General features: G+C 34.0%; 1 protein-coding gene across 2 annotated transcripts in view; it reads right to left on the bottom strand.

The window, feature by feature from the left end:
• Window positions 1–10,609: 10,609 nt before the first annotated feature.
• DARS1 (aspartyl-tRNA synthetase 1) overlaps window positions 10,610–19,248 on the bottom strand; it is a 67,256-nt gene continuing 58,617 nt past the window's right edge. For both annotated transcript variants that reach the window (XM_082840733.1, XM_082840732.1), the window contains exons 11-16: window positions 18,001–18,147; window positions 16,419–16,461; window positions 14,953–15,033; window positions 13,444–13,555; window positions 13,184–13,255; window positions 10,610–11,262 (exon numbers count right to left, since the gene is read on the bottom strand). In XM_082840733.1, the coding sequence (XP_082696859.1) occupies window positions 11,171–11,262; window positions 13,184–13,255; window positions 13,444–13,555; window positions 14,953–15,033; window positions 16,419–16,461; window positions 18,001–18,147 (547 nt within the window). In that variant the 3' untranslated portion in view covers window positions 10,610–11,170. The remainder of the gene's footprint in view (window positions 11,263–13,183; window positions 13,256–13,443; window positions 13,556–14,952; window positions 15,034–16,418; window positions 16,462–18,000; window positions 18,148–19,248) is intronic.

Genomic DNA, 19,248 nt, shown 5'->3' on the forward strand with positions numbered 1-19,248 from the left:
TAAACATTTCTTGTAATTTCTTGATCCATGCCTCCATTCTATTTCTGAGATGTTGGATCATCTTTACTCTCATTACTCTGAATTCTTTTTCAGGTAGGTTGCCTATTTCCTCTTCATTTATTTGGTCTTGTAGGTTTTTACCTTGCTCTGTCATCTGTAACATATTTTTTTGTTGTCTCATTTTTTTTTGATGGGTGGGGCTGGGCTCCTGTCTTGCTGGTTGTTTGGCCTGAGATGTCCAGCACTGGAATTAGCAGGCAGTTGGGTGGAGCCAGGTCTTGGTGCTGAGAAGAGGACCTCTGGGAGAACTCACTCCTATTAATATTCCCTGGGGCCTGAAGTTCTCTGAGTCCAGTGGCTTGGACTTGGCGCTCCCACCATAGGAGCCCAGGCCCGACTCCTGGCCTGGAAGTGAATATCCTGCAAGCCATGTGGCGTGGAAAGAAAAGGGTGTGTGTGTGTGCAGAACAATAACTAAAAATAAAAAATAAAATAAAATTAGAGAAATTTTAAAGATTTAGTAGAAAAAATAAAAAATATGAATGAAACAATAACATGGTAAAACAGGACTACAACAGCAAAAAAAAAAAAAAGCTTTTGACAAAATCCAACATCCATTTATAATAAAAACACTTAATGAAGTGGGTAGAGGGAATATACCTCAACATAATGCTATATATGACAAACTTACAGCCAACATTATATTCAATGGTGAAAAAAGCATTTCCTCTAAGATCAGGAACAAGCCAAGGTTGCCCACTTTCACCAATTTTATTCAACATAGTACTGGAAGCCCTAGCCATAGCAATCAGATAAGAAAAAGAAATAAAAGGAATTCAGATTAGAAGGACAGAAGTAAAACTGTCACTGTGTGCAGATGACACGATATTATATACAGAAAATCCTAAAGACACCACCAAAAAAACTATTAGAATTGAATTCAGTAAAGTTGCGGAATACAAAATTAATATACCGATATCTGTTGTATTTTTACACGCTAACAATTAACTATCAGAAAGAGAAATTAAGAAAACAATTCTCCCTATAATTGCATAAAAAAAGAATAGAATACCCAGGAATAAATCTAACCAAGGAGGTAAAAGACCTGTACTCAGAACACTATAAGAAACTGATGACAGAAACTGAAGATTACACAAATGGAAAAATATACTGTGCTCATGGATTGGAAGAATTAATATTGTTAAAATGACCATACTTCTCAAGGAAATGCACAGAACCAATGCAATCCCTAGCAAAAGACCAATGGCATTTTTCACAGAACTAGAACAAATAATTCTAAAAATGTGTATGGAAACACAAAAGACCTGAATAGCCAAAAGAATCTTAAGAGGTGGAGTTATCATGCATCCTGATTTCAAACTATACTACAATGCTACATCATCAAAACAGTATGGCACTGGCACGAAAACAGATACGTAGATCAATGGAATGAACAGAGAATTCAGAAATAAATCCACACTTACATGGTCAATTAATTTATAACAAAGGAGGCCAGAACATACAATGGGGAAAAGACAGCCTCTTCAATAAATGGTGGTCGGAAAACTAGACAGCTACATCCAGAAGAATCAAACTGGACTACTTTCTCACACCATATGCAAAAATAAACTCAAAATGGATTAAAGACTTAAATGCAAGACCTGAATCCATAACTCCTAGAAGAAAACATAGGCAGTCTGCTCTTTTACATTGACCTTAGCAATATTTTTTTGATATGTTTCCTCAGGCAAGGGAAAGAAAAATAAACAGATGGGACTACATCAAACTAAAAAGTGTTGCACAGAATAGGAAACTATTAACAAAATGGAAATGCCATCTACTGAATGGGAGAAGATATTTGCAAACAATTTATCTGATAAGGGGTTAATATCTAAAATATACCAAGAACTCATACAACTCAATATCAAAAAAAGAAACCCAATTAAAAAATGGGCAGAGGATCTGAATAGACATTTTTCTAAGAAAGATATACAGATGGCCAACAGACACATGGAAAGATGCTCAACATCGCTAATCATCAGGGAAATACAAATCAAAACCACAATGAGATATCACCTCATACCTGTCAGATGACTACTATTAAAAAGACAACAAATAACAAGTGGTGGTGAGGATGTGGAGGAAAGGGAACCCTTGTGTACTGTTGGTAGGAATGTAAACTAATATAGCCACTATGGAAAGTATGGAGATTCCTCAAAAAATTAAAAATAGAACTACCACATGATCCAACAATTTTACTCCTGAGTATTTTTCCAAAGAAAATAAAAACACCAACTTGAAGAGATATATGCACCTCTTTGTTCACTGCAGCATTATTTATAATAAGATATGGAAGCAACCTGCATCCATCAATAGATGAATTGATAAAGAGGATATATATATATATCCTCTTTATCCATTATATATATATGTAACCTCTTTATCCTCCAGTATATATATTTGGTATATATACAAAATGGAATACTACTCAGCCAGAAAAAGGAATAAAATCTTGCCCTTCGTGACGAGTACCTAGAAGATATTATGCTAAGTGAAATAAGTGAAAGAGAGAAAGACAAATACTATATGATTTCACTTATATGTGGAATCTAAAAAGCAAAACAAGTGAACAAACAAAACAGAAACAGACTCATAGATAGAACAAACTGGTGGTTGCCAGAGGGAAGAGGGTGGGGAGATGAGTGAAACAGGTGAGGGAGATTAAGAGGTACAAACTTCCAGTTGTAAAGTAAGTCATGGGGATGAAATGTACAGCATCGGGATATAGTCAATAATATTATAATAACTTTTTATGGTGACAGACGGTAACTAGACTTATCTTGGTGATCATTTTGTAATGTATAAAATATAAAGTCAGTACATTGTACACCTGAATCTAGTATTATAAGTCAATTATTAATTTAAAAGTTAAAAATTAAAATTTTAATTAAAAAATAAGGCTGACCCATGGGCAAGACAACTGTAATGGTCTAAATACTTCCAGATATGTCAATTATATCTCAATAAAGCTGGTAAAAAATGAAAACAAACAAAAAACCCCAAACCTTCCAGAGCTTACAGGAGCTTCTGTGCTGAAAAATATATTCCTATCTGATCCATCTATACAGTAATGTACTGTATATAACAGTCACTTAAAGGAAAAATATTTTTTAAAAGTCTTAAACATGTTTCAGCTTGAGTTAACAAAGTTTGACTTCAGAAAGTACTGTTACTATAAGTTAAAGAGAAAAAGAAATCTGAAATGCAGGAAGTCATGCAATACAAGAGATGGGTCTATGACAAAAGCCTCATTACAAATTTGACTCTACTCTAGCAGAGTGCTTTGTGCTCCATGCAACAGCTAGACAGAACTTCCTGTGGAGCCTGCTACACTCAGCCACTGCAAATGTCAACTGGTAACAACTTAGTACAAAAACTACTGTACTAGGAGATAGCATCTATTCATTGTTTAAGCATTATTTTCTTCTTTCATATTATAGTCACCTTCCTCAAGATGGTCCAATGAGTTTACATGTGATAACCCCTTCTATGTAAACACGTGTCAAGAAGAGACAAAAACAAAATTAGACACAGGCAAAAATATTTTGTAGTACAATGTAATAAAAACTGAAAGACACAAATGATGGCATAATTGTCACCAAAGAATGTATGAACAAAAATAGACATAAATGAGATAAAAACTAATTAGAAGCTTTAGACGTGAAAAATATAGTCATTGAAATAAAAAAATACAACAAATGAGGTTAATTTTAGACAAGGCATATTTGAAGAATAATTAAATACATCAGAAGACAGGACCAAGGAATTCATCCATACACAGAATAGAGACAAAGATGAAAAATATGAGACAATAGAATGGTTAGAGGCCCAAATTTAGCTGTTGAGAGTTTCAAAAAAAAAAAAATGGAGAAAGTGGTGAAGAAGCAGTATTTGAAGAGAGACTTGCTGAGAATTTTCCGTAATTGAAAACAGATATGGGTCCTAGACAAAAGGCACACTGAATACTGAACAAGATGAATAACTGTCAAACAGATCATAAGGAATTAGTAGAATATCAAAGATAAAGAGGCAAGTTAGATGCTACCAAGGAAAGAGGCCAGATTATCTACAAAGGAAAAACAACTATACGGTACTGACAGCAAACTGTTTGTAGGCAACAAGAGGATTTAATAGTGTAAAAAAAAAAAATAAAGAAAGAAGCAGAAAGAAGAAAAATGATACAAGAGCAGAAATTAATGAACTAAAATACAAAAAATAGGATTAATAGAATCAAAAGTTAAAAATGTCAGCTGAAGAGATTTTAACAATAGATAAATGTCTAATAAGACAATTTTAAAAAGTTAGAGAGAAAAGGCACAAAATGATAAGATTAATTTTTTTTAAAACCATGAGAATACTATGATTATTCCATTAAATATAAAACTCTCTCTTGGGAATTCCCTGGCGGTCAAGTGGTTAGGGCTCTGTGCTTCCACTGCAGGGGGCCTGGGTTCGATTCCTGGTTGGGAGAACTAAGATCCTGCAAGCCGTGTGGCCTGGCCAAAAATCAAAACAAAACAAAACCAACTCTCTCTTAAACTATTTCAAAAATCAGAGACTGATATGCCATAGATATCCAAATTGAAAGAGAACAACATGAAAAAGAACACAGACATAAACATAGATATAAAATCTTTAAATATAAAATTAGCAACTATTAAGTGGACTGTAAATGTTAAGAATGTATATTATAATTATTAGAGCAGTCACTAAAAAAAAATAGAAATAAGTTTACTTAAAATGCCAACAGGAAAACTAAAGTGAATTTCTAAAAACTATTGAAATAGTCATTTAAAAAAAGACAGGAAAGGAAAAATAGATAAAAAAAAACAAGAGGGAAGGAGGAAACAAAAAATGGTAGATACAAATCTAACCATATAAATAACTACATTAAACCTTTTGGGATAAACTCTCCAATTAAAATGTAGATTGTTAGAATGGATAAACAAGATCCAACTATATGCTGTCTATAAGAAACTCATTAAATATAAAGACAGAGGTGGGCTGAAGGTAAATTATGGAAAAAGATGTACCATGTAAACAATAACCACAGGAAGATGGGAATGGCTATATTACTATCAGATAACACAGATTTCACGAGAGAGCATTACTGGAGTTATAAAGTGGCATTTCATTAGATAAAACGGCCAATTAATCAGGAAGACATAACAATCATATAAGTGTATATTCCTAATAACAAAGCTTCAAAATACATGAATCAAACATTTACAGAGTTACAGGGAGAAATAAGACAATTCCAAAATCATGTTTGATTTCAGCAATTGAAAGAACTAGACAAAAAACCCAGTAATACTTTTTATAAACACTCTATCACTACAGTCAACAAGGACAGAATACACATTCTTTCCAAAAGCACATGGTTAGATTTACAAAGAGGTATGATGAACTAGTACACTGAAAACTAAAAAAAAATATTACAAAAGGAAATTAAAGAAGACCTTAAAAAAAATGGAATGTTTTATATTCATGGATTGGAAGACTCAATACTGTTAAGATGGCAATTTTCCCCAAACTGATCTATACAGTCAGTGCCATCCAAAACAAAACCTCAGCAGGCTTCTCTGAAGAAATTGATGATATAAAAATATAAAAGGAAAGGCACAGGACTCAGAAGAGTTAAAATAATCCTGAAAAAGAAACAAGGCTGGTGGACTTAAACTCTCTGATTTCAAGATTTATTTAAAACTGCAAAAATCAAGACACTGTGGTTTTGGTGCAAGCACAGACACACAGATCAATGGAATAGAACAGAGTTTAGAAATAGACCCATATTTATATAGTTAACTCTTTTCCACAAAGGTGCCAAGTTAATTCAACAGGGAAAGGATAGTCTTTTCAACAAATGGTCTGGATCAACTAAATATGTACATGAAGGGGTGGGGGGTAAGAACCTTAACCCTTACAAATACCGTAGACAAAAATTAACTCGAAATGGAAAACAGATGTAAACGTTAGAGCTCAAATTACTAAAATTATAGAAGAAAACATAACAAAAAATACACGTGACATTGGGTTAGTTAGAGATTTCTTAAATAGACCACAGGAGCACAACTATAAAATCAAAAACTTCTGCTCTTTGAAAGGAAACTAAGGAAAAAAAGAAAAGGCAAGCTTCAGACTGGGAGAAGCTAGTTGCCAAACATATTTGACAAAGCACTTATATTTAGAATATATAAAGAGCCCTTATCAAGTAGAAGACAATCAACCCAATAAAAGAAACGAGCAAAAGATATGAAGACAGTTCACCAAAGAAGATATACAAATGGCCAATAAGGACATGAAAAGATGCTCAACATCATTAATCACAAGGGAAATGAAAATTAAAGCCACAGTGAGATACTACTATACAACCACTAAAATAGCTTAAGTTAAAAAGACTGACATTTCTGGGACTTCCCTCATGGCGCAGTGGTTAAGAATCCACCTGTCAATGCAGGGACATGGGTTTGATCCCTGGTCCAGGAAGATCCCACATGCCACGGAGCAACTAAGCCCGTGTGCCACAACTACTGAGCCTGGGAGCCACAACTACTGAGCCTGCACGGCGCTACTGAAGCTTGCGCGATGTAGCGCCCGCGTGCTGCAACTACTGAAGCCTGCGTGCCTAGAGCCCGTGCTGCACAACAAGAAAAGCCACCACAATGAGAAGCCTGTACACCACAACAAAGAGTAGCCCCTGCTCACCACAACTAGAGAGAGCCCGCTTACAGCAGTGAAGACCCAATGCAGCCAAAAAAAAAAAAAAAGACTGACATTTCTAAGTGTTGGTGATGATGTGGAGCAGCTTAAACTCTCATTCACTACTGGCAGAAATGTAAGATGCTACAGCTACTTTGGAAAATGTATGGCAGTATCTTATAAAGCTAAATGTAACTTCTTATAGTTCGCAGAAATTTCACTCCTAGGTATCTACTTAATAGAAATGAAAACAGGCCTGCACAGACTTGCAAGCAAATGTTCATACCACCATTATTCACTACAGATTAAAAACTGGATGCTACTTATATGTGTATCAACTGGTAAACAGATAAGCAAATTATGGCATATCCATCCTATGGAATACTACTGATCAATAAAAAGAAGTACACTATTAATATATGCAACAACATGGATGAATCTCAAAAACATCATGCTTAAAGAAAGAAGTCAAACACAAAAGACTATATATTGTTCCATTTATATGAAACTCTAGAAAAGATCTTTGTTGCCAGAGGTGGCAACTATAAAGATGCACTGTGGAGATTTCTAGGGCAATGGAAATGTTCTGTAGTTTGATTAAGGTGGAGGTTACCTGACTATATAAAATTACCAAAATACATCAAACTACACACTTAAGATGAATGAATTTTGTTGTATATATTAGCAAGTCTAATTCAGTAGTACAGACACAAAATAAGACATCATAATCAAGTAGTATTTATTCCAGAAAAATATCAGGAATTTGTATTACTATCATCTGTCATATTCAAAACTAAAGGAAAAAAATTGCAGCAAATACAGAAAAAGTATTTGACAAACTCAAGACTCATTCTTTTTTTTTTTTTTTGCGGTACGCAGGCCTCTCACTGCTGTGGCCTCTCCTGTTGCGGAGCAAAGGCCCTGGACGTGCAGGCCCAGCGGCCACGGCTCACGGGCCCAGCCACTCCACGGCATGTGGGATCCTCCCGGACTGGGGCATGAACCCGCATCCCCTGCATCGGCAGGCAGACTCTCAACCACTGCGCCACCAGGGAAACCCTCAGGACTCATTCTTAACAGAAACTCATTAACCTGATAAAGGGCACCATACACTGCAATGAAGAGTAGCCCCCGCTCGCTGCAACTAGAGAAAGCCCATGTGCAGCAACAAGACCCAACACAGCCAAAGAAAAAAATAAATTAATAAAAGAACATGGATCCCAGCTTCAACTTAAAAAAAAAAAAATTCAGAAACAAGAAAAGCATACCCACATCACTGCTTTTATTCAACATTCTACTAAAGGGCTTAACTAATACAATAAGTAAATACGACACAAGAATTAGACAGGAGGAGCTAAAACTGTCTTTATTTGCCAGACACTATTCTATGCGCCAGGTGTTGTTCTAAGAGTTTCATGCTTTTTAATTCCCACAGTAGTCCCATGAGATATGATTATGAAAATAAGGAAAGTTGAGGATAAGCAAGTTACCCAAGGTTACATAGCTAGTAAACAGCAAAATCAGGATCTTAACCCTAACCCTAATCCAAGTAGTATAGCCACAGAATCCATACTTTTTACTACTATGCTATCCTTCCTTGTATCTGGTTGTCTACTTTGAAAATACAAGACACTCAATAGAAACTATAGAACTAATAAGAGTTCAGGAATGTTGCTGCATAAAAAAAGTAAATAAAAACTGATAACTGATAGTGTTCTTATGCCTAACAATTTAAAAAAGAGAAAAACAAGGTCCCATTTCCAATAGAAAAAAATGGTAAGGTTTTCTAGCATAAACGAAAAATTAAAAAGTAATTTATTTAATTTAATTAAGTAATTTATTTTTGGCTGTGCAGCGCAGCTTGTGGGATTTTACTTCCCTGACCAGGGATCGAATCCGGGCCCTGGGCAGTGAGAGCATGGAGTCCTAACCACTGGACTGCCAGGGAATTCCCAATTAAAAAGTAATTTTGAAAGATATTAAAGAACATCACAATTAAAGAAAAAATAACAAAAAAGGAAGGAATATACCATGTTCACTCATTAGTAGACTGAATAGATGAAAATTCCAAGTCTTTTCAAATTATTTATAAATTCAAGGTAACTCCATCAAAATCCCAGAATACAGATATCAAATAAATCTGCAAAATACTAGACAATGTTTATAGAAACAAATATTTAGTTAAAATATAAAAACATGGAAAAGAGTTTTAAAAAACCCACTGAATTGATATAGTAGTTACACTAGGTAGGAAGGAATAGGATCAGGGTGGGTAAATGGGAAACCTTAACTGTATCCACTACTTTTTCTCTAAAAAAGAAAATAAAATATCTGAAGCAAATATGACAATGTTAAGATTTGATAACGCCTGGTGGCAAGTATAGGGGTGTCCTTTTTATCATGCTCTAATCTGGTTGACATGTTTGAAATACTTTATAAAAAAAAATTACATACAAAGATTACATCATTCTAAGACGTTATAAACCATTTATTTTGAAAGAAGCTATAATTCTATGAACTTGAGAAGAATAGCTCTAGGGCTGTTATTATTATACTATTTTGGGGCTTGGGGATTATGCAATACAGAAAAAAATAGGTATAGTTCATTTTATTCTTGGTGTAGCTTAAATGTATTTAACACTTCTGGGGTGCCTACCAAACTCAAGATACTTTGGTAGGTTATGAAAGAAAGATATAAAAATTGAGTCTCTACTCTCAAAGAGCTCATAATCTAGATGGTGAAATAAATTAACTTTAAAAAATAATGGGCAGGGCTGCCCTGGTGGCACAGTGGTTGACAGTCTGCCTGCCAATACAGGGGACATGGGTTCGAGCCCTGGTCTGGGAAGATCCCACATGCCGCAGAGCAACTAGGCCCGTGAGCCACAATTACTGAGCCTGCACGTCTGGAGCCTGTGCTCCGCAACAAGAAAGGCCGCGATAGTGAGAGGCCCGCGCACTGCGATGAAGAGTGGCTCCCGCTTGCTGCAACTAGAGAAATCCCTCGCACAGAAACGAAGACCCAACACAGCCATAAATAAATAAATAAATAAACTTTAAAAATAAAAAAAATAATGGGCAGATATTTATGATCCAAGGTAATGTTCTACCTTTCTGACCCTCTTACTTTTTTCTGTATTATTTTTCCTTTTCCTGTAGGAAATATCTGCATTACATTATTTTGTTCCTCACCATTATGTGTGGTTCACCATAAAATTAACATCAGCATCAACATATTTAAAACTCTAGAGGAAAAGTGTTTCTAACTGTAATTCTTAAACAGAAATTTCATTTTGGGAGGGAAGTGGGAGTGCATTTTAGTGACATTCACGAAATGCCAGTACCAGTTAAAAACAAAAACAGAAAATTCTGCAATATTTAAAAAAAAAAAAATTTTTTTTGTGGTATGCGGGCCTCTCACTGTTGTGGCCTCTCCCGTTGCGGAGCACAGGCTCCGGACGCGCAGGCTCAGCGGCCATGGCTCACGGGCCTAGCCGCTCTGCAGCATGTGGGATCTTCCCGGACCGGGGCACGAACCCGTGTCCCCTGCATTGGCAGGCGGACTATCAACCACTGCGCCACCAGGGAAGCCCCTCTGCAGTATTTTTTAATCTATGTGAAATAAACTATTAAAGCAACCCAAGCTTTCAGCTTTAAGAACTGTATCCTTACACCCATCTGAATTTACCTCTTGATTAATACATGTTATGCATATATCAGTTTTCATTTGCTTTTAATCATTTGCATAAACGGGATGTCTATTTTTTTTCTTCTCCCAAATTATAAATGCCAAGAACCAGTTATAAAATCACATTGCCATGAAGTTACACAGAAACAACTATAATTAGCTTTAAAATTTTATTGAAATTCAGGTTTAGATTTAACAATGTATTATATTATATATTTTCTAACCAGTATTCTCACCTGCTTTACATTTCTGAGCACAATTTTTAAGAACTGATATTTTCTGCCTAATTTTCCATGATATGCCAATTATACATTCATTAAAATCTCAGATACTACCCTAAAATTCTTACCTCAACGTCAGAATTTAAAAAAATAAGACCAAATATTGAAAATGTAAGACATTAATATTGTAGCCACTGCAATATAGAAAAGAAAATTTACACAATATTAACTGTTTAAAATTGCTGTTAACATTTATTGTAGTAATGCAATATATGAACGTTTAACATAACAATATGAATTTTTCATTAAAATGTTCAACCATTTCCTACTGAAGCATGTCCAAAGTTATAAAAATCTTCTCTTTTAAAGTAACCATACTGAATTAGTCCAAAAGTAATTGTGGCACTTTGGATAAGACATTTATTTTATTGCATATTTTAAGTACCTAAGGTACAGCCTGATTAATAGCAGGTACTGGAAAGAATAAAAAGCAACAGTTTCCTTAAGGAGTAAGTCGTTTGGGGTCACGGGGAAACATTGAGGTCTGACGAACATTGTGCAAGCCCAAAAACAGCATAGTCACTCGTTCCAACCCTGGAGAAAACAAAATAATCATTAATTCATTTTCTGAAAATCTCCCAGGGTCTTACCTATTGAATACTACCAAAATAATATCACTGATCAACAAAATGCTTTTCCTTGTTAGGAAGAAAAATGACTTCTATTATTTTGAGTTTAAAATGGAATATTTTGGGTCTGATTCAGAAACAGATGATGCTGTATGTGGGAAGGACTAAATGAGATATTCTTAAGCTGTATGGATTCTGTGAAATGTGAACTACAAAAATCTATGTAAATATCCAAAATTTATGATCTAAACAAACAAAAAATATTTTATAAGCCTATTATTATGTTTTCAAATGAGACCAGATTTTAATTATGTAGTCCAGGCCATCAGTGTAAGACGAAAGTCATAAACTTGTTCACGGAAATTTGATTTAACAGAAGTTACCAGAAATTTATTATAATTCAATACACATGAAACATGATGGTTCCTAGCATAAAAGACTCTATAATACATTATTTACTAAATGTTTTGAATGTAGAAGAGTCTGATTTTGACATGTGACTTAAATACTATTATTACTGACAAGAATTAAGAACAAGTTATCACCTGGGAAACACAGCAAAACTAGCAAATGAAACTTTTTGTGTGCAATATGATATATCTAGTTCACTGAATTGTAGCAAGCTAATACATCCCACAAAGAAGGCAAGGTCAAAGAATACTTTTATATATCAACAACTTTTAAGTTTAATACACTTAACATCTAAAAGTAATATAAATAAAAGAATTAATACTTATATTTCTATTCCTTACTCAAAAACATCTGCAGACGTAAATTTGAACCTTGTATTATAGTAACCTAACACTAATCAAAAAAAAGAAATCACCATATCCCATCTTCCACTCAAATATTAATTAACAAAAATAGGTAGTATTTTGATAACCATTCAAGTGTCTTTCTTCATAAGCACGATGAAAATTTACATAGTCAGTTACAAAAGTCTGTAAAATATCATGCAAAATGCACATCATTCAATATTCTAAGAGAAAATAGCCATAAATTTCCCATTGAAATTTAAACTATGTATATATTCAATGTAGCATTGTTTGTAATAACAAAAGGCTGGTAATACCCTACATTTCTATCAATAGGAAGCTGGTTAACAAGATTACCATGCACCCTTTCAATGGATTCTATGTAGTGATTAAAAATGAATGAAAAAGCTCAAGTATTGATAAGGAACAACTTACAAAATATAGTAAGTGAAAAATGCAAGGTATTGAATGGTTTATATAGTATACTATAATTTGTATAAAAAATGTATTTTAAAAAGTGCATGTAGCTTTGCATATTAAAGATTATCTTTGCAAAGGCAAAGAGGAAACTAGAAACAATAGTTTTCTGTAGGGAGGTGAATGTACACTCTTCTATATGCTTTGAATTTGAAATTTTTGTAAGTATATTACCTGTTTACCAAAAACCCCAAAACAAACAATAGAAAACTTAAGAGTTTTTGATACGGACATCCAAAAGTTGAGTAAGTTAAATATTTACCCATTTTCAATCATAGAGCAGCATCTTACATATACTCTAGAAGTGGTTCTAAAAGCCAATGAAATGTTACATTTCAACAAAAACATTTAGCAGCAATCTGAACTAACCTGAGGGAGAGCTTTAATCTGGGCTAACCTGAATGAACTCATGGGTACAGAAAGAAAAGAGGATACTCAAAATCAAATTTTCATTTAGTCGTAACTCACTTAAAAAATTCTTATAATTCAAATTTGTATTACACTTAGCACTTGTGAACTTATTTGTAAGCAATAACAATATACAGAATTTACTTTTTGGAGTCTAATGCTGAAGAAATTTCATTAGAACTGAATGAACACTTTGACAAATGAAATCTGGGTTGGAAATATTGTCATAATACAAAGAAATATTACCAATGCCTCCACCAGCATGAGGAGGGGCTCCAAAGCGGAAGGAATCAATGTATGCCTTAATTTTCTCCAAATCTACAAAACAAACATAAAAAAAACCCCACATAATTTATCATCTTATTTAGCTTAAAAAAATTGCAAAAGCAATTACTGTACAATGAAGATTAAAACAAATGACTGTTTCTGAAAATTCTTTAAAGGGTTTTAAAATTTATTGTTTTCAGAATATACATGGCCCTCCTCAATATATTTAAGTTGTTTACCAATTCCATGATGTAAGGCTCTCTCTGTTAGCAGCTGAGGATCATGTATTCTTTGAGCTCCTGACAGTATTTCTTCTCCTCTCATGAACATATCATAAGAGTTGGACAGTTTCTGCAGGAAAAACAAATAAAAAAATACCACTCAAGTGGCTATCACCCTATCACACATATGTGGAAAAACACCCTTTGTTGCATGAAGAGCAAGTCCATTTTTTCCTACAATTAATGATGGAACCTGCTCCAATAAACATGATTTGTTTCTCTAAAACAGGATTAAACTAGTGAGGGTTGAATAATAAGTTCTTCCTTGCCTCTATCAGATTTTATGTTCCCCTTCTCCCACACCTTCCAACAACAAATCAGAACATTATATCTTCTTTCAAGAAGTAGTGTTGATTCTTATTTCACTTTATCATCTGAAATTTTTTAAGTGTGATATGATTTTGAGATCACTTTTGGAACTTCAAATTATCAACAGGTGTTAGTCTTTTTAACTTTTAAAACGTCATTATTTTAAGGAAAGTAAATTGAACATCAATTTACCATAGCTCAAACTATTCCTTATCAGGTTTTAACTTCTTTCCTTGTCTTTCAATAAACCAATCGTTCTCAAAGTGTGATTCCTGGACTGGTAGCTTCAGTATTACCTTATCAGAAATACCAGTTATCAAGCCCCACCCCAGACCAACTAATCAGAAAGTCTGGTGATGGGGCCCACCAATCTGTGGTTTAAAAGCCCTCCAAGTGGTTCTGATGCCCACTAAAGTTGGGGAACCAGTGCAGAGGAAAAACAATGAAAAGCCACAAGACATTATTTAGATTAACTACAAGGATAGAATGTGAATTCTTAGTTCAAGGTCAATAATAAAATGATTTGGTAAAGCCTTCAAATCTATTAATAGTATTTGTTGTTTATATAGTGTTACTTCCTCATATATCTTTAAAAATGACATGAGGAACTTCCCTGGTGGCGCAGTGGTTAAGAATCCGCCTGTCAATGCAGGGGACACAGGTTCGAGCCCTGGTCCAGGAAAATCCCACATGCCGCAGAGCAACTAAGCCTGTGTGCCACAACTACTGAGCACCTGCGCCACAACTACTGAAGCCCACACGCCTAGAGCCCGTGTTCCGCAACAAGAGAAGCCACCACAATGAGAAGCCCACGCAGTGCCACAAAGAGTAACCCCTGCTCGCTGCAACTAGAGAAAATCCTGCACACAGCAAAGAAGACCCAACACAGCCCCCCACAAAAATAATAATAATAAATTAAAAAAAGAAACACATGAAAATTATTTTCAATACAGGTTCTGTGGACTAATTTTCTAGAATATTCAAATTTCACAGTATCATTTTGACCTGACAGAAACTAGTAGCAATACATATAAAAACATGTCCATCAAAACTGCAAGTTACTAATGAAAACCATTATTCCCATTGTACAACTTGACACAGTGACAATAAAGTTTTCCCTCTTCCCCCAAACAGGTTATTTAAAATCAAATTACTTACAGGATTTCTTGGGTCAGGCATGGTATAGAAAGGTCTTACAGCCAATGGATATTTATCAAGAATATAAAAATCTGTATCATACTATAAAAAGAATAAATATGATTAAAACAGATTTTTAAGAAGTTTAATTAAAGTAAAAAGAAGGCTACCATTTCAATTAACTGTCTTTTTTTATACATGTTTTGTTCTTCAAAATTACTGTAATTACACTCTATATACAGTAACTATTCTGCTTCTTTCAAGTAACACCTGTATCCTACAGTATTTTGCCATGTTATAAATTCTTCCAATATACTTAATTTTTAGGAGTTGTTGACTATTCGATCATAGTTCAAATATGCATTTTTCATTTTCTTCTTTTGGACATGTAATATCTTTATAATTTCTCCTCCATTGAAAATTATGCTGTGATAAACTTCTTTGATTTTCATTTTTTTGCATTGCAATTCTAGCTCATTTAGTTTTTCAGATGCATTTTATAACTATTTTTGTTAAATTATCCCAAATCTCATTGGGTATTACAAAAACTACATTAAATCTATAAATTATTTTGGGAAACACTGACGTCTTTTACTATATTCATCTTAAAAAAACCTTGATTATTCCCCCCAGTAATTTAAATTTTCACTTAGATATCTAATATTTTAGATACTAATTTGGTAGTTTTCTTAGATGAAAACTACAATTGAAATAAATAACATTAACATGAAATTATGATACTTTTGTTAGAAAGAATATGTGACCTACATTTAGTTAAAAAGAAACCAGTCACGTTTCAACTGTTTTGATGTTAAACATTTTTCCTAAAACTGGAGCATAGAGAGAATGTCAACAGAGCTGACAAATTAGAAATGGCCCTACTGAAACATCATTTTAAAGGTATAAACTCAGTACTATGCAGTTTCACAAACAGGCTAGTTCCCCAGTCATTTGAACAGTTTTGAGTGCAACCAGCAGGAGGGGCTCAAGGACTGTTTTTATTCAATTACACAATTTTCTTAATTTCTTTAAAGATCACACTAAGTTTAGTTTTTCTCTTCTTTGGAATTTTAGAAAATGAGATAGGAAAGTAGCTTTCATGTAAGAGGCATAAAGGAAATTCATTCACCCTCTAGTCCCATGAATTAGCAAGGGTAGTCAGGGAAGACCATTTCTAAATAATTTAAAATCATCTTGAGGTCCTCTCTAACTAATCTGACAATCAGACCTAGACATCACTTTAGAGGTACCTCAGTACAACTTATACAAAAATGAAATACTGAGCTAATCATACCATTTGGGCAAAGCCTGTCTGAGTACTTTTTATTTTCCTAAGAATTAAAAAAAATATATTATCCCCCTTGGTTTTTATTTATTCTGGAATATTACCATTCTAGGAAGATTAGCCCCCCCTTGCAACTGTTCTCTAGTTCCAGGGTATGTTTCAAATTTATAAAAAGAAATCCAGCATGTACAAGAGTCCTTACCTTTTCCTTTACCAAACGACCCAACAGTTTTTCATTTGGTGTACTGAAAAAGAAACAGGAAATCAGATGTTTGAATATCAAACAGCAACTTAAAAGAGTTTTAAGTTAATAAGGAACCTCTTCTATTTGAAGTTCTCAAAGGATAAAAAATTTAGCCAAAATACATAGTTGTCTATTCTGCTCCTTTTTAAAAAGGCAACTACTACTGGAAACCAGTTATGAGTGCACCTGGTACAGTTAGTAGGTGCTGCTCAATAATATTTAAATAAATAGAATTTAGCAATTCACTGATTCACAAATAGCATGGATGAAATAGTTTCCTACAATTACAGATAATGAAAGTTTACCATACCAACATAGGCTTCTCTTGCCATTAAATGGTTCTACTTCAAAATGGTCTCTGCTTTTTTACTCTTTATCAAAGATTTACAAAACAAAAATCAGTATTTCCAAGTAAAATGTAACAGTGTATATATATAAACCAATTACATTTCTATAGCCAGGACTTTGCTACTTTAAGTTCTATCCTATTTAAGAAAAATTTCCAAAATACTTACAAAAATATTATCCAACTTAAAGTAATTATAGGATTTATGGTTTTCCTTAAAATGTCATCTAGCAATGTACAGGATGATTAAAACAATATATATACATATGTGTACACACAAACACATATATATTTGTTAAACAAATAAAGGTAAATGAAGGGTTTTGGGTGAAATATGTTTTTAAAAAAACCCTAAAAAAAAAAACCCTCGCTTCCTATATTGATATGAATTATTGTGTTGGCTTAAATATTTTAACTTAAGAACCCTTGAATAAAACATAAGTAGACAGAAATCTCTAATCTTTATTAAACTATATAATTAATTTCAAAATTATAAATTGTTTGATCTGAATTTAGATAATATAATACAGTTATATCAAAGATCAGTGACTAGTATAACTTTTAGAGATCTTTAAAAGTTTCATACCCTAATCCTGTATGGGGACAGATTTAGGCTGTTGTCTATACCCTCTAACACCACTGATTTAGAAAGAGAGTTCACATATTAAATGATAAAATCACAGGCAAAAGGCCCTATATTTTCTTTAAAGCATTACAAATATGAAGCAGGGGGGAAAATGCACAAAAATGGTGTTTATAAACAAAAATACTGAAGCTTAGGCAAACCACATTAAACATAACATTTTTTTTTTTTTTTTTTTTGCTGTACGCGGGCCTCTCACTGTTGTGGCCTCTCCCATTGCGGAGCACAGGCTGCGGACGCGCAGGCTCAGTGGCCATGGCTCACGGGCCCAGCTGCTCCGCGGCATGTGGGATCTTCCTGGACCGGGGCACGAACCCGTGTCCCCTGCATCGGCAGGTGGACTCTCAACCACTGCGCCACCAGGGAAGCCCTAAACATAGCATTTTATTTCAGATCACACACTGAACAAAACAAGCATGATACTATATACCAAAATTAATAAAACTGAAGTTTATCAACTGGGTGAAAAAACCATCATTCATCAGTATATTTATTCTTTTGTATCTTAAATCTAATTACTAAAGTTTTAAAAATCACAAAGACAAACAAACCTTAGATCTTCTTCATCTCCCATTTCAATTCCAGCTTCCCTAAGCATAGCTAATGCTTCACAATACTCCAGTCTTAAAGTTGGCTCCAAAAATTTGAATGGCTCACATGGGAACTGTTTATTCACCGTCTGAATTTCAGTTTGAAACCTATTTGTACAATGATTAAGAGTTAATAAAAATGTATGAAATAAATGTTTTCCCCACATGAGGTCACTGTGGCAATACATAAATGTAAAAAAATTTTTTAACCAATACTGGTGAAATAAGGAATATACAGCTTTTTTTCTTCCACACACTCAATACACATTTTTTTCTTAAACAAAGAAGCAACATTTTTAACATTTCATTGGAGTTATTATATGTGCAGTGACTTGAACAGGTTCTGGGGTAGAAACATGCCCTTTCCAGCTGAACGGGCTCATTGCCACAGATCTCCTAGCTGTCCCGGGAGCCTGTAGTCAAGCGGCCAGGTGACATGGACCCAAGAGCCTATATACTATTAGTTCCACGGTTCCACTGATAACAATTTTGAATTCAGAGACAACTCAAAAGGAAATGCTTTTAGAGCAAAGCTCTTTCATGTAAAATCAGCCTCAGTATAGAAATTGCCTCAGGGACTTTTAGGCTCTTCAGTAGTAGAAACAGCAGCTAAGAAAAAATATCTGATAGGTATTGAATATCTGTTCATGTCACATAAAATCATGCTTTGAAACAGTGTATGTACCAGAAAAAAACTGTTATCAAGAAATTAAGTTAAATAAGGAGATTTAAATACTTAAAAAATATTTAGCACCATTTCTCAATCTCATTTGTCATCACAGTGGCATTAAAGGATAAAAAACTTTTATAATTCATATCAGCTCACATTGTTAGAAACATAAAATACCCATTTTATGAGGCATTAAAAAATCTGACTTTTTAATACTTTAATAACACTTGTTATCATCAAGGAAGACCAAATTAATGAACACTTATCTTCCCCCATTCCCACTATACCGTAAGTTTGTTTAGGAGAGTGCCTATTTCTTTCTCATTTTAATAATCACTATAGTATGTTTATTGTCTACCTTCTAAACAAGAGGCACAAGACAAATGTTTACTGCACTAAACTGCTGCTGTGGAAGATGCTAAGATTGAAAAGGTATATTTTTACTAAAGTATTTATGGATGAAATGATAGCTGAGGTTTGCTTCAAAATAAGAGGGCAGGGGGGAAATGGGTAAAACAAAATTGGCCATGGACTGACAT

Source organism: Leucopleurus acutus (genome assembly GCF_964270905.1).
Source record: "Leucopleurus acutus genome assembly, chromosome: 6".
Classification (NCBI taxonomy): Eukaryota; Metazoa; Chordata; class Mammalia; order Artiodactyla; family Delphinidae; genus Leucopleurus; species Leucopleurus acutus.